The 27,666-nt window shown below is 45.9% G+C and overlaps 1 protein-coding gene across 1 annotated transcript in view; it reads right to left on the minus strand.

The window, feature by feature from the left end:
• The window catches only part of LOC126526148 (fatty acid synthase-like), a 132,856-nt gene that overhangs the window by 38,423 nt on the left and 66,767 nt on the right, over window positions 1-27,666 (minus strand). The window contains exons 15-17 of the mRNA XM_055067997.2: window positions 21,938-23,165; window positions 12,090-12,244; window positions 9,147-9,362 (exon numbers count right to left, since the gene is read on the minus strand). Coding sequence (XP_054923972.2) covers window positions 9,147-9,362; window positions 12,090-12,244; window positions 21,938-23,165 — 1,599 coding nt within the window. The remainder of the gene's footprint in view (window positions 1-9,146; window positions 9,363-12,089; window positions 12,245-21,937; window positions 23,166-27,666) is intronic.

A 27,666-nucleotide genomic window follows, 5' to 3' on the forward strand; every position in this document is an offset into this window, starting at 1 on the left:
CTTTTGGACATGGCGAACGAGCAACGCTATTACGTCACCTCGAGGACCCTTATTGACCGCATAGAATTTGCTCCTACGGATCCATCGTTACGGAGGTTCGTCCTCAATGACGGGATATTGTACCGACGCAATTTTCTTCCGGACGGTCCTCCCCTTCTCTTTGTCGTTCCCCAACACCTCCGCTCAACCATACTTCAAGAGTTCCTTGACGGCCAACTTCCGGACACCTCAGGGTTGCGGGCACATACGACTGCCTGCGCCGCCACTTCTACTAGCCTGGACTAGTACGCTCCGTACAGCGCTATGTAGCTGCTTGCAAGCCCTCCCAACATCAGAAAAAGCCAGCAATGCTTCCTGCCTGGTAGTTACAGCCGATCAACATTCCACCTGAGCCATTCTTTCGCGTGGGTATTGATTGGTCTCCTTGGCCCTTTTCCTGAGTCCGGCTCCGGCAACAGGTGCATCGCTGTGGGTACCGATTACGATATGCGCTATGCCATCACTTGGGCACTTCCCACGTTCCGCGCAACCGACGTCACAGATTTCGTACTCCGGGATGTCATTTTAGTGCATGGCGCCCGGCGCCAGCTCCTTATCGACCATGGCCGCACTTTCCTCTCCCAAGTCTTCGGCGATATCCTACGCTCATCTTCTACCCCGCACGAACTGGCTACCTCCTACTTTTTCCAAACCAACGGCCTTACTTAGGGACTTAATCGGACATTACTGACATGCGTTCGAAATAAGCCTGTTTCACATGATGCGATTTTCGTCGCACCGGAAGTGCGATTTCCGTCGTTTGCGATGAAAATCGCAGTCGCAGTGCCGACCCCCCGATTTTCGGCTGCGACCAACCGGTTGGTCGCACAGTCGCACCGTCGCACCGATCGCTGCGATTTTCCGTCGAAATTGCGCGGAGAGCTGTCAACGGAGCTATTTCGCCGGTTTGTTTTGGAAAATGGCGTCTCGTACGACAAGTGCAATACGCGGAGACGTGGATCGTCGAATTCGGTACGTACGCGAAGGGAGAATAAAAAAACTTGTACCGCAGATTGCATTCTCCGATTGCTATGCGTTTGTTGACACGCTACACAGCAAATTAAGTGCATTTTCACGTTTGCTTCGTACGCCTTTGCGAGTTGCCAGTGCTAGGAGGTGTTCGATCCCCAGCAGACGACGAGGTCGTCACAATTTTCTTTTGTAAAATCGCGCTTACGGAGCAGCTTGAATTATTTCAACCTCGGCAAGGGCAACTGACGAGACAGCAAAGTACCCGAAGTTTCAACGTTGCGCTGAACGCGGTACCGTTCAGTTGCATTTTGTTGTCGGTTTTCAAGCATGAATTTCCCGATGCATCTTAAAAGCTTATCTTGCCTCTTATTAAATTTGACAGAGCAATAGTGTAGGCTATCGTAATGAATTTGCTACGATAGCATTAAATCCGTGGCTTGAATAAAATATTACATCCACGTTAAGTTGCACCTCTTCTCTGGAGAATTTTTTTTTTCTTGCACAGAAACCAATAAACATAGACTATGTTGCGGACTTTGTATCCTTACTGCATCTGTATGAACACTTGCTCTGCAAGGTAATTAACTGTACAGCTAGTAGATTAATTAAATTGCTTGCTATAGTGGCAAAGTGACGACGTACCCTCCTGCACAAATATGCAGAACTCGTGCAACAATGCGAAATGCAGGCAAACGGCCTGTTCTTGTGGGGATAAACCAGTATAAAACGACACGCTGAAGAAAAGTAAATCAAAACTGTGCAGTGAAGTCAGCCAGTACAAGCAGTTCTTGCATGTTCACAGCTGATCAAGTGTGCAGAAACATTCATGCCTTACATGTTTCTAGTAAGCTTCTAATAAGTTTGTGATCACATATATTAGTGTGTAAACCCATATAACGATATCCGCTGCGATTACTTTCTTTGTAAGTAATGAAATACCATGCTACTTGCAAGAACATATATCACCCGAGGATTTTAGAACAAATTTCTGCATTTCAACTATACACAATACGTTGGTTATTCAATAAAAGACCACAAACTGGGCTTTTTTTGCAATGACAAACTTATTCCAAACTTTACTTACATATAGGGAAGAAAAAAAATTATAGACAGAAATATTGTTCTTCAATTTGTTCACCTGCCACTGTGGCTATAGCAATCTGCTGCTAACACAAGGCGAGGGGTTGATTTGCCAGCCATGGAAGTCACATTTCGATGGGAGTCGTAGGTGAGAAAAAAAGCTCTTGCACTTAGGTTTAGTTCACCTTTTATTGAACCCTTACACTTCAAAATACTATTGCATAGGGGGGCATGCTTATGCAAAATCTAACACCAATAGAAAGCAAAGGGCAGAATTGTAAAACAACCATCTTTCGTGATAATTCGAGTGTGTAAATATTCATTGCATCAATATGTATTGTTCAACAGCACTGCACAAATAAGCATGATCAGGTATAGCAAGTACTCTGTCAGGAAGCTGGTTCTACAGATGTATAAATGTCAAGGCATGAATGCTCATACTACGTCGCACACATAGCACAAAAAAAACCTTTTTCAAGAGTTGTCCCTTCTGGCAGATATGAGTGGGCCATAAGCAGCAGAAACTTTATTGCAGGACATTGTGTAATACCGCTTATGAAAGAATGAAGAGAGTGAAGAGGCTTTTAACAGCAGTAGCTCATGCTGCTCTAATAAGAGGAACGATGAGCAAAAACATTTCTGGTAGAGCACTTAAACAGTAACTTTCTGAAAGACAGAAAATTCCAGGTGAGAGTTGGAGGTACATTAGGCCCACACACACCAACAACACAGGCATACTACAAGAAACACTACAGCCTATGGTGTATTACAGTCTATGGGAAAGCTATCTTATACAGAAATCAAGAATGACGCAACAAGCCCTCGACAACACTGCAGACTTTCTTGGCCAGTCTGGCCTCTCGCTTTCTGATAAGTCAGCTCATATCGACGTTGGAAAAAAAAGAAAGACTAGAATTGAGAACTACCCCAGATTGCACATTATGATCCACATAGCTGGACAAATATGCCCGCAAGTCAACATCCACAAATCTTCAGCTAGTGTAAGCCCATGACGGCAGAGCCAGCACGTGGGTGAAACAATTATGCAATGCCTGGGCGCAACTTCCACACCTGGTGAAAAGAATAATCTCGAAATAATGGGGGTGGACGAGTGGATACTATAGAAAATCGTAGATGCTGTGCTTATGTCCAAGGTGTGGTACGGTATGAATTACCAGCAGCACACAAAAAAGGCAACTCATCGAATACAGGCATCGGGTAGTAATAACAGGTCTTTCCAACTGTACCATGCTTGAAGACCTCTATGAGAAAGAGCTAACGAACAAGCACCTAGACAGAGTAGAGTTGCAGCCTGCAGCACAAATTCTTTGTCTCAAGAGCTCAGAACCTCGTCCCAAGATACTATGCCAGCTAGCATATGAGATGCAAAGACGACTACCCCTCCCTTCAGAAACACAACCTCGGGAGTACCTGAACTTGAAACATAACAGGCCCATACCGTGGAATATGGGGGCAAACAATTAGGCCAGGAGACTGTATGCAACTGCCAAACACACAGAGGAGGTTGCTAATCATGAAGATGCAAGCAAACATAAGGCACATATAGTACACTGATCTGGCAATAGCAGTGTAACAGTAGTATGACACTACATAAACTTAAACCCCATATAAGTGAGTACCATTCAAGGTCATCCTACACCTACAAAAGCTGAACTGAAAGCAATCAAAGCAGCACTTGTAGTGCAGATTACACCCTGCACAACACCTTGTATGGATTCACCATAAGCTGTCTGGGCCTGCATATCACACAAGATTGTCAGGAAAATGAGGAGATTGATACGCGACTTGCAAGCACATGGCCAGAAATTAAATTACAGGATACATAGCCATGCAGATATTCCAGGTCACAAGCGGGCTTATAAGCCCGACATATTAACTGAAAACTAGACGAGTTTGTGTGCATTCATTATTAACTAAAGTGCAACAGATACACAACAGACAAGAACGAGGCGCTCTGTGTGTTCACTTTGTTCCTGTCCATCGCATTTCTGTTGCACTATAGTTAATGAATTCATAAGGCTGCACAGGAGAAGAATGATACCTCTGCCCAAGGGCCCGATCTCACATCCAAATCCACGCGTGTGCACACACACACACACACACACACACACACACACACACAAATGTTGCAAGAGTGCATAGCATGAAGCAGTATCAACAGGATGACACTAGATATGGATGAGGACTAACTTTCAACTGAGGTTCATTTGTAAAAATGTGGCGAGTTGTATAAATTACCCGACAAAAAAAAAAAAGGACGATGAGCAAAACGAGAACAAGGTGAAAGCAGGAGCCAACGTTTCGACAAGTGGACTTGTCTTCTTCAAGGTCCACTTGTGGAAACGTTGGCTCCTACTTTCACCTTGTTCTTGTATTGCTCATAGTCTTGAATATCCATCTCCCGCCTTCCCCGAGTTTTCCCCAGAAAAAGAAAGACATCTTTGAAGGATAGATAAAAATTGGTGCTTGATGCAGCCAAACTTAACTAAAAATGCTGCAGAAAGAAAATACAGAAAAATTCCAAGTGCAGGAAAAAATCATTACATTTGCCAATCCTGCATGCCAGCACCTTTCAAGAAACACTGTTGTTATTCCAATAGACAGACTGACAGCTTGCTTATGCAAGCACATTCTTTCAGTCCCATGCCATTGGGAAAAAAATGAGCTTCCTGGAAGGTAGACACATGCACACTTGGTGATCACAATGTATTTTTCCCCTGGACTTGTATATCTATATGTATTTTCTCCTTTTCCCGCTTTTATGTTTGGTTTCATCAAGCACTAGTCTTTATCAGGTTTTATTGCTGTACTACTTTGTGGTAACCTTTATAGATCACTGCATTTTCACAATAAACCTTTTAATTAGAAGTTAGCATACCCTCTTCTTACTGCTTCACACTGTACATTCTTGCTACATTGGCCAAATAAAAGATTTTATAAGGTATCATGAGGGCCATTGAAGTGACTTGTTGCAGTCTAAAAAAAAATGAATAGCCTGGCTGCAAATGGCACCAGAGAACACATAGGACAAACAAGAAAACCGAGATGATCTAACAACCAAAAGTTTAATGTACACACCGAGTAAATGCTCGCTGACAAGCAATAGACTGAACATACACAAAAAGGAGAAGCGAAAATTCATGTGCGTTTCCTGACAGGAAATGCATCCATTTCTAACGGAGGCCGTGCTGACAAGATTAACCCAGCATTTTTAGATTTACAGCTTCCGTAATTTCTCTAGGCAGCCGATCTGCACAGAATGCTAGCTTCTTCCTCTACAATGCAAGCTCAGATGTGGAGAGTGCATTGTAGAGGAAGAAGCTAGCATTCTGTGGAGATCGGCTGCCTAGATAAATTACGGATGCTGTAGATGCAAATACACTGGGAGAATCTTGTGTCAGCATGGCCGCTGTTACACTTTCAGAGATGGATGCATTTCCTGTCAAGATCTGTATGGACACACATTAGATCTTGCTTCTGCTTCTTGTGTAATTTCGATTTATTGCTTGTCGAACAGCATTCACTCGGCATGTTCAATAAACTTTCATTTGTTAATACACCTCATGATTTTCTTGGTCTCTAGCAGAAAGGCGTTCATTCTTTTTACAGTGAAGCTGTATATGCCTAGGCGAAACACTCATGGTCCGATCCCAAAAACCCTAGTGTAGGGGTATGAGCCATTGCATTCGTCTTGCATGATGGACGGAGACATTTCTTGTTGGGTAGACATAGAAATGCTTATGCATTTCAAACATACATTTATCTACGTATTATTGCAGGGAAGGGACACAGAGGGGGATGGGGTTAAGACAAGATCATGATGTCATTATTATCACAGCAAAGGTGTGGTGGGCCATCGGCTAGACAGATAGTGACGTCGTTTTTCTCTAGCAGCAGAGCGCACGTGCAGCAGTCTCTCCGACTTCCCAATAGGTTCGAAAATGTGTCCCTGTATTTAATTAAATGAAATGTGCAGCCCCAGTGTGTCACTTCGTAACTACAGTGCATAACTGAGTCATAAACATTATGATTAACGCATTACAAAACACAAGTGCATAACATAATTCAGAAAGACTTTGATGGACCCGCTGGATTAACACAATGAACCACTCCATTGCACTTTCTATGATGGTGATCTTGCAAAGTGCGATGTGTGGCATTCCAAATAAAGAATGTGATAAACCCAAGCCAAACATGTGCATAACCTCATTAAGAAACGCAGACATAACCAATAATATAGAAAGACTTGAATAAACCATTGGAATTAACCAAGTGATAAACACCGGGGCTGCACATTTCAGCTTTGCTGGTTCACCGTCTCTACAGGGTGCATGGGCAGTAACATTTTCTGTCATTGTTTGTTAAGTATTGTATAATGTTGTGCCAGTAAAACACGTTGGGCTAATTGGTGCAATGTATTGGTACTGCTTTTTTTGCTGGTTTTTTTCTTAATGTTGTGCCCTTCTTCCTTTTGTAACAACTTTTTTATCCCCCTTGCATAATACTCCAACCTTGCAGCCTGCGAGGTATATAAATAAATAAGTACATAAGCACGTCATGGATTCATTTTGTTCATGGAACAAAAACGCATTGATAGGCTTAGACATATAGTCATTGCTTCACACTTTTGAAATGCATAATTATAGCTTGCTATCGACACTGAAGCAGCCTTTCGACAGCTAGAAAAGGAATCAGTTTTTCCAGCTCTGAACATTGAATTGCAGGAAATGCAAGCAGGCATAAAATTCTGCCAATATAATCTGTTTAGGAATACCAAATTGGAATAAACATTGAGGCTTGCATTTGTACTTTCTCTGGCTGAGCAATCTAGTTTGAAATGACTCCCATAAGCATGTCGTAACAATGTTGATCTAATACAGGTTAAATGCATGACTAGCTTATGAAATCTGGATGATTGCTATATATTAGTGAAAAAAACTATAATATCTAATAACATTAATAATATAATAATAATATTTATTTCCACAAAACAGGCTAACCGTGAGAGGCGTGCGAGGCTGAGCAGACAGCTGAAAAATTCTACGGCAAGTGCGCCTGCCGTGGGCCTACGATCCTGCATTACGAATAGCGCGTATTGATACGGTCTTCTTGTTAGAAGTTCCGAGTATACTACCAGCGCGAGACACGGGACAACAAAGTGGACGAGAAGCGTGTCTTTTAGAATGCTATGTTACAACGTACAGGTTTCTACAAAAGTGACGGTAACTGCTCGAAACATTTGATGCGTCGGCTTTTGCGCCTTTAGAAATATTTAGAGAGGGCTCCCATATATATATTCGCAGCGCAGGCACGGCGATGGACGAACCAGGCTAGCGCTAAGGTTGAATTTCACAACACGATTTTCATTCCACGTCGTAATCACACAGATCGTTTGAGGCTTCGTTCAGGGGCACACGCGGGCGTTCGGGTTGGTGCTTCTTGTTGCGTTTGGCGTAAGAATATGGCTAGGAGCAGGCACCACATATGCGCAATGACGGGCAATATACACGCATCATTTCTCCAGAAGCTGACGCCGAGCACGGGTAGCGCGAGGATCTTGTTGGGCTGACACGACAACTTCGTGGCAGCCGAATTCCGAATACTGCATATACGGTGAGGGTAGCTATATGAACTTGTCGATAGGTCATCTTGTAGAATGTTATAGCGCAGGCAGAACGAAACGGTCATAGAATGTAGATAAGACAACACACAGCGCCGAACCACCTGCGAACAGCTGTTTACGTGCGTGATGTCGCACTGAACTACAGAAACCGCCGTCGCGCACCCCAAGACAAATCTTAACTAACGTTTTTAAATTAGTAAACGTACATATTATTTGCTTCTAATCAAGAGAAGTCAATAATATTATAGTGTAAACGTTTTATTCACTACAATAAAAGAATTATGCATCGTGTGCCACGAAGCCTGGCAGTAAGCAACCCTGGGCGTCGCACCAGTCGCATTGTTGAAATCGCAATCATGTGAAATGAGCCCTCAAAAATTCGCATTGCGACGCGTGCGACAGCACCGATTTTCGTCGTTGCAGTCGCAGCATGTGAAACAGCCTATACGTTCAACCTGACGACAGCGACTGGAATGTGGCGCTGCCCTACGTCACGTTCGCCTGTAATTCATCACGCCATGATACTGCTGGGTATTCCCCCTTTTATTTGCTCATCGGTCGTGACCATGTACTACCCTTGGACGCTTCACTCCCCTTGGTGCGGGATTCCAGAACCGAGTATGCCTACGGCACCGTCGGCCACGCTGACCATGCGCGCCAGCTTGCCTCTACTCGTTTGTTGGCATTTCAGGAAAGTCAGTGGCACGCATACAGTCGCCGCCATCGTGACACATACTTTTCACCAGGTTCTCTCGTATTACTTTGGTCTCCTGTCCGCCGAGTGGGGCTCTCCGAGAAACTCATTCCGCCTTACAAAGCCCCTTACCGCGTTCTACGTCAAGTGACCAGTGCCACTTACGTGATAACCCCCGTGACCTTCGTCATGCCACCAGGTTCCACATCATTTGACGTCGTACACGCCTCTCGGCTTAAGCCTTCCTATGCACTTACTGATGACCCCCTCTGAAGCGCCGGGACTATTCTTTTTCTACCGGGCGTCGTGTTACGGTGGGAAAGAAGGACAATGACGACGACGGTAAAGACGACGAAGTGGCAACAGCCTCTGTGAATTATTAGCTGCTGTTTATGTATCACGTGAATACATCGTGCAAATAGTTTTATACCCGTGACACTATGTTTATTGCTTATTAGATGCATTTCCGTACACTGCGGGAGGAAAATGACAGCAAAAATCTCATTTGACGGAGGTCGGTGATGGACGGTGTTGGTGCATAACGCTGCCGCAAGAAACGTGATACCTATTTGCCGATGTATTTGTTTGGAAATGTTATAAGCAGTTAAGTGTGCAGTGACATTCACGCGAACCTGTTTGCTTAGGTTACCCGCGCCACACAGCAGGATGACTCCGTAGGAGGGTGAAATACTGCGTCAAGTTCAAGAAAATACTCACCACGTGCCGTGTCCATGTTTACCTTTCCGCTGGCAAGCATGATGTCACGGAAGTTGACAGACGAGTAGTAAACGTCGACGAATAGTCCCTCGGAGCCGGTTGTCTCGGAAGGGGAGAGGTAGTTCAGCGGAGACTCGTACCACTGGAGGCTCGACAGGTCTCCGCGCGTCTGGACGTTGAGGTAAGCGTACGGCGTGGTCTTCTTCGACTCTTCGTCTGCCAAACGTTGGAGGAGAGTGGTGAGTAAGGTGATTGCTTTATCGAACTGTAACCCCCATGGACTCTCTTATTGATGTACGAAAGGAGAAAATTTATATCAGCAGGGCAACGCAAGCAACACGTTCTTTTCAGGTAGTTTCGCACAGGCACAGCGTTGGTGTTCCAAATATATAGTAGGTGTAAACTCTAGGAAAGGAAATTCCTTGTTACGCGAAATACATAATTAAACTTTCCGTCAATTTTCTGACTCCTGTATTTTTTGCGCGAGTTCTCGAAGGCACAAACAAATCAAGTACAGCGCTGGTTGTTGCGGCTTAACACTCTGTGATAGCCCTTCACTCGTTATCTTCGCTCTCTACGTATTTATTCGAAGGCTTATGGAACTGCGGTAGGCATATTAAATATTATAATAATATTAAAGATCTTAATGCTCCCAGCATAGTAAACAAGACCACTAAATTTTCTTCCTCTATAATTCCGATATTGTGATTGTGATAGAAACCTGGTTGCGTTCGGACATAGCCGAAAGCGACAAAATACCCCCTTCTTATCAAATCACTCATAAGGATCGTGCAACTGGTGGTGGCGGCGTAGCGATTGTTTATAAAAAGGACACTGAGCTTTTGATGTTACGCGAATGCCCCGATAACGAAAGTATTTGGTGTAGGTCAATGCTGGGTCACTCACATTGGGTAACTGGTGCTGTTTGTAGAGCTCCTAATGCCCCTGTTGCCTTTCAAAAGCCAATTCAATACTTTCTAGCTGACAATGTGTCTCAAAACAGGCGTCTAATTATAGCAGGTGATTTTAACCTGCCAGACATTCTTTGGGATGTTTTCGGAGATTAGCTCACGGGACTTCAAACACTGTGATTTTTTCTTTGACGTGGTATTTACGACAGATCTGACGCATGTTGGTAATCAAGCAACCAGCATTTGAGAAACTATTCAGTTCATGCAGGATCTTGCATTTACAGACAGCAGCATTACTGATTGTTCCTTCTCTGTTAATTGCGGACCATTAGACCATAAATTTTCCCTATTGTGGACAAAAAAAATTCGCAGCACCGCCTGAATGCGAACCATCGATTGCGATAGCAAATTAGTAGATAGCTGCACGAAATAAGGATAGTAGTTTTATCAGCCGTATAACCTTGTAAACATTCGCCTACTAACTAAATTAACAATGACAGAATATGTAAGCGGTGACTCAACGAGGACGTAGACAGAAACAGACACACAGAGGCAGCGCTGTCTCTGTGTTTGCTTCTTTCAACCTCCTTGTTCAGTCACGCTTACACATTCTACCATGAATTCAAGACAACTAGCTCCTCAAAGTGTTTTAACTAAATTAACCAGTACGGTGTCCGGCCCACACACATCTTGCTCGATAACAGCGGAAACTGCCTGTGAAAACGCGATTTAGAACCTCGGTCACAGCCGCCAGCCAATTGACCGCCGTGTATCTGTCACTTCAAGGCGAATTAAACGTCGTATACACAGTGCTGACGAAGCTACCGGCACTGCGCGCACTATGGCAACATTGCAGATCACTTTGAAGATGGGGCCCGTGTTGGCGCGCACTGCGGCCACGTTTCAGATCACTTTCAAGGAGCAAGAGCGCCGGCAACGCGCCCCTACGGCGTCCACCAAAGGCGTCTACTGCAGCGTGTGCGAATCGCCGGGCCAACGCCGTAGTAGACGCCGCGGTTGTATCCACTCTGTACGGAGCGGTGGACGCTAAGGACATCCAGACACCATAGCAGCCGGCGGAGAAGAACGCCCGTGCTCTCTCGCGAGACCTCCCTTGCCTCGCGCCCCACAGGAGAGGGCCGCACGCATTCGCGTCGCGTTCCTCGCTCGCGCATGCAAAATTGAGCCGCCTTGGCCGGCTCGCCCTCACACTCTTTCACTGACACGGAACCTCACGGCAACGGCGACGGCAGAAATGCGCCAGTAGTATCCATATAATTGCTATCGCAATTCAAGGTTTTGTCAGGCAAGCTAAAGGGAGAAACAATACAGGGAAAAAAATCTCGCTGCAGCAGATGTTGTCAGCATCCTAAATTACATGGGGATGGCACTGGAATCGTTCGATGGGGTAGCTGAGCTCAATACGTTGTAGGATAAGTTTAAAGGTATTGTCAATAATTGTGTACATAATTATCTTCCTACGAAGGTAAAAAATGCGAGAAAGCCAAATTCTTTGCTCAAGCGAGAAATCATTCAGTTAAAACCGAAATTATAACGCAGGAATAAGAGTAAAAAAGACAAAGGTCATATTTAGATTCGAAATCTTTCACTAATTCTAAGGAAAATTAGTCTATTGCGAAAACACATTGCTATTCCCACAAATTATCACTGTTTATGAAAGAGTCGCCTCAGCGTTTTTGGCGTCATCTTCTCCATCATGTGAAGATCTGACATATGTAACAGCAATGAATGTATATTTACAGACTGCGGAAATTTCTACCAAAAGAAATGAATTTTCCTCTCACTACTGCACGTGCAAACTTATGCACGTGTCCCATGTCCAGGACACTAGTAAGGCGATAACGGCAAGCGTTTTCCTTGTCACTAGTACTAGTAATGGCTGCTTACTAGTGTCCCGTGTCCACTCTTGCGCTGGTTACATCATCGCGACGGTGAATCGTTAACATAGGCAAGTAAGGCTTTAGTCTTTAAAAAAATGAACAAAGACATCAAACAACAATGAACAACTTACACCACTGGACAGCATGGTGCCTGTAGGATCCCCATTGTCCGTCACGGTAGACGTTCATGACCAGGTCCTTCTCTATTATGTCCTTATAGGCAGGGTTGGTTGGGTTGAAGAGGGCTGCGCTATTGGAACCTTTAACGTCGGCGTCAAATACGCACCTGTGCGAAATAGAATGAACACGTCCGTCAACTATACGTGTTTAATAATTTTGTGCTTCTTTATTTAGATTAATGTGAGTGACGCATCTTTTTCTCTCTTTACAAAGCAGAAAACAAGGCACATCAGACCGCTAGCAACGCGGTTGCAAGCAGACTTCAAAATAGTATTTCAATTGGCTATTTGACCATCTGTCCACTTCACCATGAAGACGACGTGAAGTCCTCTGCGGTAAGTCTGTGGTTAACGTGCATAAACGTTCACTGTCGATAACATGTCCAGTCCAATGCTGATGAAAGCAATTTTAACTGTTATTAAGACAACCATAGCAAAATGAGTGCTTGCAGCACGTCGCTACCATTTAGGTTTCGCTGGAGCTTCTAGAATTATAAGAGCCGGAGTGTTTGATTGCGTGCCCCGCCACTAGACTTCGCAGTATTTTTTTATTCGAGGCTTTGGTCATCGTGTTGCAAAGAAAAACGCGCGAGCGACGCCTCGCACCTTGCAATACAAGATTATTAGTGCTCTTTTTATTTTTTGTTACGATATCATTATGCTGGAAGGTAGTGGGGCGCGCGACCTGCGCCCAGAAACCGCTTCCGCAGCCCGAAGAGAGAGAGGAGGGCGTGGGAGTACGCCGTCGTCGGATTGACGGCAAGGCCAGGAGATGAGCAGGGATGGCGTGAGGAGAAGCCCAGCCGCAGGTGAAAGTATAGGCCGTGGAAAACAGCCAGATGCACGAAAGCAAGCGCTTGTAATGGTAGGTACAAGCTCGTTGCTCAAGACGGAGTACGTCAGGGATGAGAAGCGAAGCGTCGGCGTCCAGAAATTAGCATGATTAGATTAGTACTATTAGGTTTCTGAGTCGCCGTCGATTACTTAAACAAGAGGTTGCCATCTGCTATTTTCTTTTTTTCACGGAAGTTTTCATACCGCCGAAATGACTGTAAACAGCGACAGTAGCTTAAACAGTTTGCAGAAGCGATTAAAGTCTCCCGGCCTTTGCTACAGAGCAAACTGAGCGGTTGTAATCAGATATTTCACCGCTGGGTGAAGTCAGTGTTCCCTCTTATCGCTTATGTCACTGAGTACCACACTGCCTCATACGATACTGTTAAGTTCGATGTTATAAGTGCGTGCACATTCAACTGTCGTCTGTAAACGTGTAGTGTGAATCTGGTAGGTTAAAAAGCGTTCGGTGCCATGGGCGCACGACTTTCACGCTAGATGGCCATTAAATGGAGTTGATATTTTTTACCTGAAGCTAAATATACCTCTTCGCGACCACCATCGCGTGGCAGCAGAGAACAACCTAAAGAGGCCAAGACGCCAAATTTTCAGATTCAACGAAATTTTGCATATTAAGCCATGTGCGTCCCACACCAAGCTGGCAAAAGTGAAGCGCACTCGGCGCGGCTGAAAATTTGCATATGAATTTGTTTATGCCTGTTTGACCGCACAGCAGTCTGACAGCACAAGCTGGTGGCGAATGGAAATTGCTTCTAAAGCAACGGCTTCGTCGCAGTAACGAAAGGAAAACCCGAGTCTCATGTTGCTGTGCTGCAAGGGCCCAGATACATTGAAGGATCTGCGAAGACGTTACGGTCACAATGCGTCCTTTTGTTTTCAGATGTGGATTTTTGATGTCATCGCGAGACAGCATGCGTTACTGTTATCGCACGAGTGAGATAACCGCGAGCACAATTCAACGGCGAAATCCACGTTGCGCCACTGGTTGCTAGACTGTACGAAGCATGATGGCTGTCGTTTTGGAACAGACGACACAGTCGTCGCTCCGCACTTTCTGAAGACACATAGTGCATTCCGAAATGGCAGTCGCTTTTACTGGGACGGGCTTAAGATGCAAGTATCGCTCGGGACCAACTCTGATGCCGCCTATTCAAGTACACGTAAAACGCGGAAAGGCTTTTCTAAGGTAACCAAGGGGCCGTTTTTAATGAAGCTTGTTATATTGGCGAGGGAAAGTTAAACTCTAGTGACTGTTAGCTACAGAATTTAGCTTTCGGGCATGATATTGACACGTGAAGCTGTTTATCGGGTGGCCACGTTTCCCCGGCTAACAAATCTTACGGCACAGCGCTCGACGCGCCTGCATGTATCGGAAGTTTCCAAAACGTTATTGATAGTTCTATCCGATGTCTGTTGTCACCGAAACTTGTGCTATTTGATTGCACGTGTACACGACGTGAATGGTGTAGAACTTTCTCGAAGACACGCGGGCACCAGCGATTACTCTGAAACATTCGATGGCTCATGTATAAAAGCTGGCGCGCTTGACCCACTGATCACTTACTGTGTCCACCGCTGTCGCTATTCATTGAGTGTAACTTGTTTTTCAGGGCACAAGTCTGCCCGATTAAACGCTAGTTTCGTCATTCCCAGTTTTGCTGCTTTGTTCACCGGTACTACTACGTGACATCTAGTGGAGATGCTAGTGCGTTCATGTACCGAACGCCCGCACAGAGCAGGGATCCAAGACCGAAGCCCGAGGACAAGGCCAGCATCGCCAAAGACCGGTGAGGTAGCCGCAGACTGCAAGTACTGGCCCCTGAGCACGGACTTCTCTCTGATACGACCAGGAACACCTTGACCAGCTCAACATCCCAATGAGACATCCAGGGTCACATATCATGCTTCAACAATCTAGAGAGCCCTCTACCTTCCGTGGAGCTACGTCGGAGGATCCGAAAACCTGGCTCGAAACCTTCGAAAGGATCTCGACCTTGAACAACTGGACCTCTGAAGATAAGCTATGACTTGTGTACTTCTCCTTAGAAGATACCGTGAGGACTTGGTTCGAGAACCGGCAGTCCACCCTTACAACGTGGGCCCTGTTCCACAGCAACTTTCTGAGGACGTTCACGCGCGTTGTCCGAAAAGAAAGGGCCGAAGTTTTGCTGGAAACCAGAACGCGACTACCCAATGAGACCATCGCCATCTTCACGGAAGAGATGACCCGTCTTTCGCGGCATCTGACCTGGAAATGTCCCACGAGAAAAAAGTTCGCTTGATGCGTGGCGTAAAGCAAGAACTTTTTGCCGGACTGATCCGCCACCCACCAAAGACCGTACCTGAGTTTTTGACTGAGGCAGCGACGATGGAGAAAACTCCAGAAATGCACACTAGGCAATATTACCGCCGGGTGCTCATGCTGCAGTGCGCGATCCGAGCACTCTGCTCCGGTGACCTCAAGGAGACCATCATGCTCATTGTGCGCGAACTAATCAATATGTTTATTCCTCGCAACCTCAGCTGTCCTCAGTCACTGACATCACCTAGGACGAATTTTGGCGATCAATGGGCGTTTCCGAAGTGAGGCCCGAATCGCCACTTCCCGTGCCGGAAGCGATGACCTACGCCGCCGTCGCCTGTCGTCAAATTCCCACTACACGACTGCGACAGGGCCCTGTAACCGCGAAATTCCGTCGTCCACCGCCGCTGCCGCCGCCTGCACGCCCACCCGACGCCCAGCGCAGCCACCCGAGGAAGACGGACATTTGGCGCATCCCCGACCACCGCCCGCTCTGCTATCACTGCTGGAAATCCATAAATGTCTACCGCCGAAGCCCATACCGCGAAACGGGACAACGATGGTTCGCCGTCAGCGCCCCGGCCCGCAGCAAGGTGAACGAAAGCCCTTGCGATGTCGCCAACTACCTCGCCGCTACTCAGTGGCGCCTTCACCATCACCAGGCGGCTACTCGTCACCACAGCACCATCCATACACTGGCCCAGCCCGGGGCCACCCTGTGAGCCCATATCCTGAAAACTAAAAGCAGCAACTGATTGTGGTGCGGTTGCTGCTCGTCGAACTGGCGAAGATCTTCCTCCGGTGACGAGGACGCTTAACATCCTGTCTCGTCGACATATCAGCGAGACGCCGCCATACCGATGAACTCTAGAAGCAAAGAATACGCTGATGAAAGACGACCTGACGACGCCATGTACTAGCCACAGGTCAATGCGACGCAGCCGTTATCCGACGCCAAGACCTAACTGTAACGCACGACAAAGAACCACCAACCTTGACGTGCTTGTTAATAGTCACGCAGTCATCGCCTTAGTGGACACAGGAGCCGATTACTCCGTCACAAGCACAACCATCGCCGCCCAGTTGAAGAAGGTAAAGACTCCATGCGAAGGTCAACAAATGCAGACCGCTAGAGGACACCTCATTCCGCCGACTGGAATCTGAACGGCATGAATTACCGTTTGTGACCGGTCTTACCATGCCACTTTCGTTATCATACAACAGTGTTCACGACATAGATTTCCGGAACTAAGACGGCGCAACCATCGACTTGAAGTTGAAATATATGCGGCTGTCGGAAGATCAAATGACACCGCCGGAGGGCTGTCGTAGTCCCTCAAACCTTGAGTGTGCTCGAAGATCAAGTGAGCATCCCGCCGTGCTCTACACATTGTCATTTCCATCGCCACCGAAACACCCACAGACGTGGAACGCGTCATTGAAGGCGACCAACGTCTACTCGTCGACCGTGAAATTTGCGTCGCAAGAGATATCGCGCGACTCCACGGATGGAAAGTGGAATTGATGCTAACCAACTCCAGCCAGCAGTTCAAGCACATCAACAAGGGCACGTGACAATCGCCTACATCGAGGAAATTGTGGAAACAAGCAATGCGTTTGTACTCTCGGATTCAGCCGCATCTACCTCGACGACCATAGTTCCTGAACCAGACTTCGACATAAATCCAACACTCCCCATGAGTATGAAGCGACAGCTCAGAACTCTTCTGCGACGATACAAAGACCGCTTTTCGACATCATCGATGATTGGACAATGGACAAACACCAGTCGTAAAGCATCGCATAATAACCGAAGAGTGTCTTCGACCACTCTACCCGAGCTTTTACCGAGTTTCGACGCCAGAACGAGAAGCTATTAGGGAAAAAGTCGACGAAATGCGGCGCGCCGACATTATCCAGCCATCGAAAAGCCCGTGAGCATCTTCTATAGCCTTGGTGAAGGAAAAGGAGGGAACCCTACGTTTCTGCGTCGATTACCATGGACTGACGAAGATCACTAAGAAGGACGTATACGCCCTCCCACGAATACGGGACGCATTGGATGCGCTCTGCAACGCTAAATACTTATCGTCGATGGACCCGAAGTCTGGCTACTGAAGAATAGAGGTCGACGAAAGAGATCGCGAAAAGACCGCCTCCATAACGCCAGAAGGCCTCTATGAGTTCAAGGTTATGCCATTTGGACTCTGATAGGCGCCTGCAACGTTCCGGCGTGTGATGGGCACGGTTGTTGCAGGATTGAAATGGCAGACTTGTCTTGTTTACTTGGATGACATCGTCGTCCTCGCCAGAAATTTCAACTATCACCTTCGGTGGCTTGCGACACTACTTAAGGCCATCAAATTATCAGGGCTCACTGTGAAGCCGGAAATGTGCCGCTTCGCTTACGATGAGCTTCTGTTCCTAGGCGACGTCATCAGCAAATCTGGAGTCCGCCCTGACCCGGAATAGACAGCTGCCATCGCAATGTTCCCGCAGCCCATCGATAAGAAGGCTTTGGGTAGATTCCTCGGCATGCGTGCCTACTATAGGCGCTTCGTCAAGGACTTTTCAAGCATGGCTGAGCCGCTGACGCGTCTCACCATTGTCATGTCGAGTTCAAATGGGAGACACCGCAGATAGACGCATTTCAAGAACTGAAGCGACGCATGCAGTCGCCACCGGTACTTGCGCACTTCGGCGACGATGCCGGTAGAGAAATCCACCCTGACGCCAGTAGCATCGGCCTCGGTGACATCCTACAGTCCAGAGGAAAGAGGGACTTGAAAGGATGATCGCTTACGCTAGCCAGTCGCTGTCAAAAGCGGAAGGCAATTATTCTACGAATGGGAAGGGATGCCTCGCCATCCTTTTGGCTACAGACAAATTCCGCCCTTACCAATATGGCAGGCCACTCAAAATCGTGAGTGCCCATCACGCGTTGTGTTGGCTGGCTAATTTAACTGACTCTACAGGACGGCTGGCGTGCTGGAGCCTCAGAGGGAAGAGTATGCCATCACTGTAATCTACAAGTCCGGACGAAAACACTCTGGTGCCGATTGCCTATCACGCGCCCCCATAGATCCACCGCCGCAAGACGATAAGGATGTCCGCGCCTTCCTTGGAATAATAAGCGCGGAAGTCTTCACTAAACAACAGCGAGCAGACCCGGAGCTAAAAGGCCTCGTGAAATATGTAGGAGGAAATACCGACGTTGTCCCTGGGACATTTAGGCGCGGATTGTTCTCCTTCACCCTTCAAAACACTTGTGAAGAACTTCTCACCAGTCCGCGCTAACTACCTTCTTGTTCCCTAAGCACTCCGTGCAGACGTACTGCACGCCCTACATGACAATCCGACCACTGGGTACCTCTAGTTTTCCTGGAGGCTATCGAGGATACAGGAAAGGTATTGCTGGCCGTGACTGACCGCCGACGCCACCCGTTACGTCAAGACATGCCGAGACTGTCAGCAATGCAAGAGACCACCGACAAAGCCACCGGAATCGCTATAGCCGATCAAGCTTCCTTGCCGATCTTTTCAGGAGATAGGGATGGATTTGTTGAGACAGTTTCCGGCATCAACCTCGGAAAATAAGTGCACCGTCATGGCGACCGACTACCTCACCCGCATCACTGAAACTAAAGCCCTGCCGAAAGGTAGAGCAGCCGAAGTGCGGACATTTTTCGAGAACATCCTGCTGGGACATCGTGCCCCAGAACTCATCACCGACAGAGGAACGGCCTTTACAGCAGAGCTCACGCAAGTGATTGGGCAATACAGCCAGACAAGTCACAGGAGGACAACTGCCTACCACCCGCAGACGAATGGTCTTACGGAGCGCCTGAACAAGACCCTGGCCGACACGCTAGCAATGTACGTCGACCTGACTTGGGGCGCGGCCCTGCCGTACGTAACCTTTGCTTAGAATACGGCGGGGCAAAAAACAACACAGGTCACGCCGTTCAAGCTGGTTTACAGCAGGAATTCGACGATGGCTGTCGATGCCATGCTGCCGCACTTCTGGTACGAACAGAATCTTGACCTCGCCAAGTATCTCCAGCGTGCCTAAGAAGCCCGACAGCTCGACCGCCTGCTGATTCAGGAACCAGCACAGGGCCGACAGCCGGCACTATAAGTTTCGACGACGCTACGTCGATTACCAGCCCGGCGACCGTGTTTCGGTTTGGACCCCTATACGCCGACGAGGACTTAGCGAGAAGCTTTTACGCCGCTATTCCGGGCCCTACAAGATCATCCCGCGCATTCGCGTACTCGATTATGAGGTCGTGCCATACGACATTTCGCTATCACAACAAAGCTGCTCACGACCTGAAGCAGTCCATGTTGTGAGACTTAAGCCGTTCCACCAGCGCTAATGAACACTGGGACTTTGCATAACTGATTCTTGCACTTTCCTTGAACTGTGTTACCTTGTACTTTCCTTCTGTGTTGTTTTGTTGCTTTGGTTTAGAGAGCATCCTTTTGTGTTTTACTGTCTTGTTATGTTTGATCCTTTTGTGTTTTACTGTCTTGTTATGTTTGTAGCATCCGGACAATGCTTTTTGAGAGGGGGGCATCGACACGTGAACTTCCTTATCGGATGATTACGTTTCGCCGCCTAACAAATGTTACTCACAGCGCAGGACTCGCGTGCACGTATCGGAAGTTTCTAGAATGTTATCGATGCTTCTATCCGCTGATTGTTGTAGCCGAACCTTGTTTAATCTAATCGCACGTGTGCGCGACGCGAATGGTGCAGAAATTTCTGGAAGACACGCGGGCACCAGCGATTATTCTGGAACGTTCGATAGCTCATGTATAAAAGCTGATGCGCTTGACCCACTGATAATATTTTCGACGATCGCCAATTGTGTTCGCCGCTGTCGCCGTTCTTTGAGTGTAGCATGTTTTTGAGGGCACAAGTTCGCCCAATAAAGGGTTAGTTTCGTCATTCTCAGGGCATAAATGTTAAAGGAATATTCAAAAACGGGTAGGGTTGAAAATTTGAAGCACGATGTTTACAAATTTTTTAGCCCTGCACCTAGAAGATACTGAATTTCTGCAAACTGCATCCCGTAGAGCATTGAAAGTTGACAAATTTGATATGTCAGTTCTTCTCTTTTAAGAATTTCTTAAATTCTTTGCAGGGGTTTTGCAAAAGTCCTACTCATATATTATGGGTCTTTTCGAGAGCCATATATAGTGCATCAATATTGAGCGCCCTAGACGAATAATTGGATGCAACTTACAGAATCGCGATATCACTTTTCAATTGCTGAATTACCCAGTTGTAAACATCATAGTTTAGTTTTACGAAAATTTAGGATTTTGAACAATATTTGCGGACAATTCCAACCTCAATGGAAAAATTCGCTACAAAATGTCAGTAGATTTCAACGCTTTGCCTTTAAACGGAACAAACCCCTAATATTTGGTGCAGTGGTCGCCTTAAAACACTACTTGTTGTTTTCATTGCATTTAGACAGCACACCGAGCTAAAACTTCCTCTTAAAAGAGGCATCAATCTCAAATCACGATAAGACGATATGAGCACTGAGGGCTAACTATTCGTGTGTACAACAATGACTTTTGCCCCTTTACTCTCAGTTAATGCTTAAAATCATTCACGGAGAGTGCCATGGCTTTTATATTCCTACCAATTAGAGTAAAAATGATGTTGAAAAGAATACTGGAAGATAAATGCGAACGTCTACTTGTAGGGGCTTGACAAATCAAGGTGTTGAGTTGATCAATAAAACACTACTTTCCCATATTTTCTTAATTCGTAAAGCTTCATTTTAAGGTATATTCAATCCTTGCCGCATAGACACGTGTATTTAAACATTTGTGCTTTTTTTCACAATCACAGTTACGTTATTACTCGCGAGGGCTTTCCCGTAGCAGGCATGTGGCATAAACCACAAAACAAGAAAACGCGAACGTGTACGAATTCAAATTCAAGATGAGTAGAGACCGCGAACTGGTTTCCTAAATAGTTGGGCCGAAATACAAAGCGAACCTCCCTGCATCAAATGATTCACTTGTGATCAGAAACAATGAGGATATTGCTACATGTGCAATATAAATATCCGACTCTGTGGAAAAAAGGGTCCTCCGTAGATTTTTATAGAAGTACCTGTCGACTAGATTAGAAAAGGTTGCTTTTTGAGCTGCCTGCTTGTTTAAGGCATTCCTATGGTTAGGCAACAAACAACAGTAGAATAATTATGTAGTTCCCTAGAGCTTGACAGCCAAAATGCAGACGCCCTTTTGAAATGATCTACGATTTTCTAAAAGACTTAAGCCAGGTAGGCAAGGGAAGAGTTTATTTTACTGCGTCGATTTGGTAGAAAAATCGGCAAGAACATAATAATCATTTTTTTCCCAGAAACCGGTTAGTTTGTTTTAGCACCGTCTTCTCGAGAACGGTTTCAAATAGATATGTTGCTCTTTTTGATCATTTATGGATACAGATTTCGAGGCATCCGCAAGATACTCAAAACATTTCATGCACGGAGGCTCCACCTGGCATCTGACTGTAGAAACTGCGATATCAAGGGTAAACGTTTTTCCACTCGTCAGACTTTTCGTCAAAGAAGCAATAAAGTGCGCTGTGTGAGATATCGTTATGTATACGTACCGAATGTGACGTCCAACGGTCTCCGTTCTAAGACAGTTGGTTAAACCCAGGATACCACTTTTGCCGTCGTCTTCTGCGAGTAGCCAGATGTTTTCTCCAGTTGGCTCCCTCTCGTGCTCAACAGCTTTTTCCTTCAGCGACTCGACCCATCCGAAGTGTGCATTCTGCACGCCGACAACCACCTGCTTGGTAGCATCGACGGTTACGGTAACTTTCCTGAACAGCAGAAGCGCCGATATGTTATTCGACTTTTGTGCCACCAACCTAAATCCACGAGCCGTAAGAACGGTAGTCATCGCGTTCTCGGAGTAAACTGCAAAGGGAACACCGCTCACGTGCGACAGGAGCGCCTCGGCCGGGGTCAGCGCTGCGCGATGGCAGAGAAGAACAAACCTGTGTTCCTTGCACTGCGAGTGCGCTTTTTCAGCCAAAGTATCCAGGTCAACAGAGGCACTCATGACACCGCAGAAAGCAACCACCAAGTCAGCATCAGGCAACGTTTCTGAGCCAGGGACCGAAGGATGATCATGTGTGATCGCTAGTTTGCCTTCGGGGGCTTCTTCCGGTGCGAGGTTGTCTGGGTTGATGTGTGTGACAGTATATTCAGTCTTGAGGTGCACATCGTACATGGATAAAATAGCTGACACCCGTGGACCTATGGCTGTGACACTCTCTTTGTCTGCCAATTCTAGCACACGAATTTTCTTGGAGCTCGTATTTTCGAGCACTACATCAAGAATATATCTGAGGGGGTCCTCTGCTAGGATTGCGGTGTTCAGCATATCATCCTCGATAGCTTTCTTGGAGGTAAGCAGTGCCGATTTCACTGCGGAAGTCAGTGAGGCAGCGTCGTTGCCTTCTTTGTCAGCGGTAACAAGCAGCTGGAGTAAGCCCTGATTTGGAGCAATGTTTTCGATGTACCGGTTGAGCACTTCTTCTGGTACGTCGATGAAGTTGTGAGAAGCTTTGTCGGAGTGACTTTTCTCGTCCTCGATCTTCTCCATGACACGTCGGCTGATGCAGGAACACACGTCAGCATACTCTCGCCAAAATTTCTCACGCTCTCTACCGACCACCTCATTATCCAGGTAAGGAACAAATCGATACTCTTCAATGACTGGCGTCTGGAGCCTTGGGCGACGCTGTATGCTGTTAACCTTTATGCCTGTTACTTCGACGCCACCAGCACGGCGGATGTTGTGGTGAGGGTTACAGACGAGATCCACTCCTGCATATATGACCACGAGAAAACGTTTTTGAGAAAAAGAACGTGTTTACTATGACTCCTTTGTCGTATTTAAGGCCTCAAAGTAAGACTCAGAGATACTCTTTACTTCAGTCGTGGGAATATTCTTAACCACACGAGGCCACAGTTTAGGAAAATTTCCGTCGTAAGTGATTTTTGATATCGGCCGATCATGTGCTCTAAAAATATAGGCGATACAGGAATTGGGTAGCATCGGCTACGATGAACAATTTGAGGTATAAGCACGTGTTTTGAATGTGCACCCTGATGTTTACTAACATGCGCCCAAAGATATGTGCACGATTTTGGGAAGTTACCGCATGGAACAAACGAGACTTGCAGAAAGGCACAACACGAACCGCTTAGTGTTCTCGCTTTCATAACTTCAGGTATTACCTAGTACAACAATAGAAGTTCATGATCTAATAAATTAGGAATCCGCTTGGTCAGGAAGCTAGAAGACGTAAAAAAGCGGTGAATCAATTATACACCCTGTAGTAGCGTTGTCAAACGGCTCATCGTTAAGAATCGCTACTTTAATGAACAATTCTTAACGCACGGACATATGCCAGCGAACCGTGTGTGATGTCAGCTCATAGTTGTTCAAGCTGTAATTATCACCAGTGTCTTGAGCAATAGTGTCGAAAACCTGCGGACGACCCTTTAAGATCAGGAACAGCCGCATCACATAAGTGCTATATTTTACGACGTCAGCTAGATATGAGCATATATTAGCTAGCATGATTTGGAGAGGAAGCTCCTCAAGGAATGAGCAGTGCGTTACATCAGCATTATTTTATAGACAATGGATACAATAAAGAACCTTGATAAAATGCACTGTGTACACCGCAAATATTTGCAGAGGATCTGTTCGCACATGGAGTGGATTTACACCAGTGTTGGGCCAACGTTATCGCTGAAGCTGGCTCCCTTTTCGGGCGAATATATTTGTGAGGGCCCACATTTTACGCCCTTATGTTGGCCATGTCCCAGCAACTCTACGCACTTCAAGGAACTACGTGCTTTGTGCCGAATAACTATGCAGAAGCGTGACATCTTGCAAGTAATATCACACTCATATGCCGTTAATTGCGTCTGCATGATATATTTTTGGCACCAGCAGTGTGTAGCGTGAAAAAGAAAGACGTTTACAAACACGTGGTTTGCGTTCTTCAGTTTCAGCTTAGGCTAGCCTTATATAACTTTCCTATGTCAAATAAATTTAAAACGCCACTCAATACCATAGCTACATTTGGTGGGGCTAGTTCAATATTAAACCAGTCAACAATAAATTCTGAACTCATATCAGACGGCACTGAAGAACTGGAATTAATTAGATAGTCATGAAGAACATAAAACACATCATTAGAAGAAATTGGCAGCTTCATCTGTTTCGGGCTTTACTGAGGACATCGTGAAAGAAAAGAAAGATGCAGTACCATACATTCTTGATAAATGTGGCTAGTATGGAGAGTTAGTACAATGATTTTTGCAGGAGAATGCCAGCTGTCAGTAAAGAAGCAAAAAAAATACAGATCAAACAGTTATATTATAGGGTTTTACGTGCCATAACCACTTTCTCATTATTAGGCACGTCGTAGTGGGCGACTCCGGAAATTTGGACCACCTGGGGTTCTTTAACGTGTACCGAAATTTAAGTACACGGGTGTTTTCAGATTTCGCCACCCAACAAAGTGCGGCCGCAGTGGCCGCAGTGCCCTCGTGCTTAGCCGCCCAACACCGTAGCCACTAAGCAACGATAGCGGGCAAAAATACAGATCCCACATGCCGCAGAAATTCATGTCAGGTTAGTGTTTATTAAGAACAATGTCCTTGTTCTCCGACTAGAGAAGGGCGATTATCAAATTTTTGGAATTAGGAATAACTACCAGTAATTAAGTAGGCTCATTACGTAGTACTTATATGATTCTGTATACTTATATAGGTATATATTTAGGTACCACGCTGTACAGACTAGTAAAAGAAATACGGCTAACTCTCAAGGACAAATGATCAGACTGAAATACAAAACCACAACATCTCATAGAAAAAGTGCTTTACCAGCCTATCAACAATATTAGAGCCTCGCAGCAAGCACGCTTTCCGAGAAAGAATCGCTGCTGTATGACTAAGTTAGCAAAAGCGCTAGCTAAATGGTTGCCCATGAAAAATAAAAAGCTGGGAAGGGGCAATTTGCTAAAGGATTTGGGTTCCATAGACATGTGTAAAGGGCCCGCTGGAGGGAAACATGACGTGGCTGTAGCGCAAAAGGAAGAAGTGCTACATATCTGTACTGCCAGAAATACTAAACGACAGACTACAAGGAAAAATTACGCACTGTAATGTCAGCTTCCGCCCCGAAACCAGAAACAACGCTTCAACTGCGCATTTTGTTTGCACATTGGTTCGGGAATATCGGACGTGTGTCACACTTTCTATAATTACCGATTGTTGAAATAGGCGGTTGTTGGGAAATAGGTGATTAGTTTTGTATATGAAAAAACTGAACAGTTCATTTAGAAGTAGGACCAAAGTACCATACACTAACGATTTACATTCACATTGAAAATTTCGAATATATGCCCACGCCGGTTGTTGACCAATTGGAAGAACAGAACGTTCGACCAGACTTTTACCGGGAAAATCCTTGCGCAACCTCCTCGACCATGCGAAAGGATCAAGTAACGACGATAAACTGTCATCACAAATAAAGAAGGTCGAAGGTACTATAATGATGACAACAGGGGGACGACTGCATGACGATGAAGCTATAATTAAGGTGAAGCGACGACGAAGTGACGGCAATTGGATAAACATTCTGAAATTATTAAGATAGAATGACGATGACGTAATGGTGAGAACTGTATGATGGCTTGAGCTCGACGATGGCAGCATCACGGCAATCAGATGGCAAAGCTGCAATAATGATGAGAGAAGAAATACAGCGGCATCACGGCGACGATATAAGCCCGAATGGACGAGGACGACTGTAAGACGACGACACAATAAGGATAATGATATAACGGCCATGGCTTCACAAGTATGCAATGACTAGGAAAGAGTGAATCACAATGATTTAACAAACATGAGACTTTGATGATCACTGTGTGATGGCGACACATTCACGAGAAACCGAATAACGAAGAAAGGAGGACGATAGGAAGGCAGCAGCGGTACTCAGATGACAATTCTCAAGTGATGACGATGGTAGGAGCACGACTGTTTGAAGACAATAGCGTGGCGACGGAAGCATGACGACAATCGGCTGATGAAGCTAGAATAACGACAACACAATGACAACAACTTCATCACAATGACGTTAAGACCATGATTATGAATGAGAAAAATACAAATCGACGATGCAATGAGGATAATGCAATCCCAATGACGTGTTTATGATGGTCTGAGAACGATTTTATAGAGATAGCGTGATGACGGCTATGATGGCCATGGACTGACAACGACGGATTGAGGGCAGTGAAACTATCAGGGCGTGTCGACAGAAGCGGGATCACGGCAACGATGAGGGGATAACGCACACGGTCGAACGGTGGCGACGGCATGACACCGAAGTAATTATCACAGCCTCTACGAAGGCGATGAAAGGACGGTGACAGGAGGATAACGACGGCATGAACACGAAGACGTGTTTGTCGTAGAGCTCACGTTCGCGCAACCATGGTTCGTGCTACATCAGATGCGAATGCACACTATAGCTGTACCGGACAATCGTGCAAGACAGCACCGTCGTATATTCACGAATATATCCAGCGAAATACTGACCGACGCTGAAGCAGCCAACAGCTACGCCATAGCCAGGAGCGTAGGCAAAGATAGCAGCAATTTCTTTAAGGAAGACTAGGAAGGCACTAGCACATGAATAGGTAGGGTGTTCCTGTCACAACGTTCAAAGTATGTCCATCAAAGCTTGACCGCAACGATGTTGATTACAATTTGCGTGGTAATCGCAAACAGCTTATTATGCGACAATTTTTTTTTTACTAACTAGTCACATTTTTGTATTTTGAGGTTTGTTGCAATTACACTTTTGAAGTGCACAAGTACTTAACAGTTGATCATTTCTTAGAAAGTCTATACTTTCCGCCTGTTTTGATAATTCTGGACTGTATATATACTGTGACATGCACGGCCACTCTTGATGTTTTCAGATGTTAAAGTGCAATAGCCATTGTATTTTATCGAGCAGCATTGCATTACGTGGTGCATTTCTCGAGACAGATGCAAGGCAGAGTCTTCTTAGCAAAAAATAATAGCGCAGAGGATAATTTGGCTCTTGTGCATAAAAACTTCGGAGTCAGTCCGAGAGAAGATAAACTCTTTCGGTTCCTCAGTTAAAATGTTCCGAACTTGAGGCATGCGCCCCCGATTCATTCACATGTGAGACTTATATGTAAACGAGATAACACCAGTGCCAGTTGATGAACTAGAAAGTACTCACGAATGGTGCGCACTACACTGATAA

Source organism: Dermacentor andersoni, chromosome 8, assembly GCF_023375885.2.
Source record: "Dermacentor andersoni chromosome 8, qqDerAnde1_hic_scaffold, whole genome shotgun sequence".
Lineage (NCBI taxonomy): Eukaryota > Metazoa > Arthropoda > Arachnida > Ixodida > Ixodidae > Dermacentor > Dermacentor andersoni.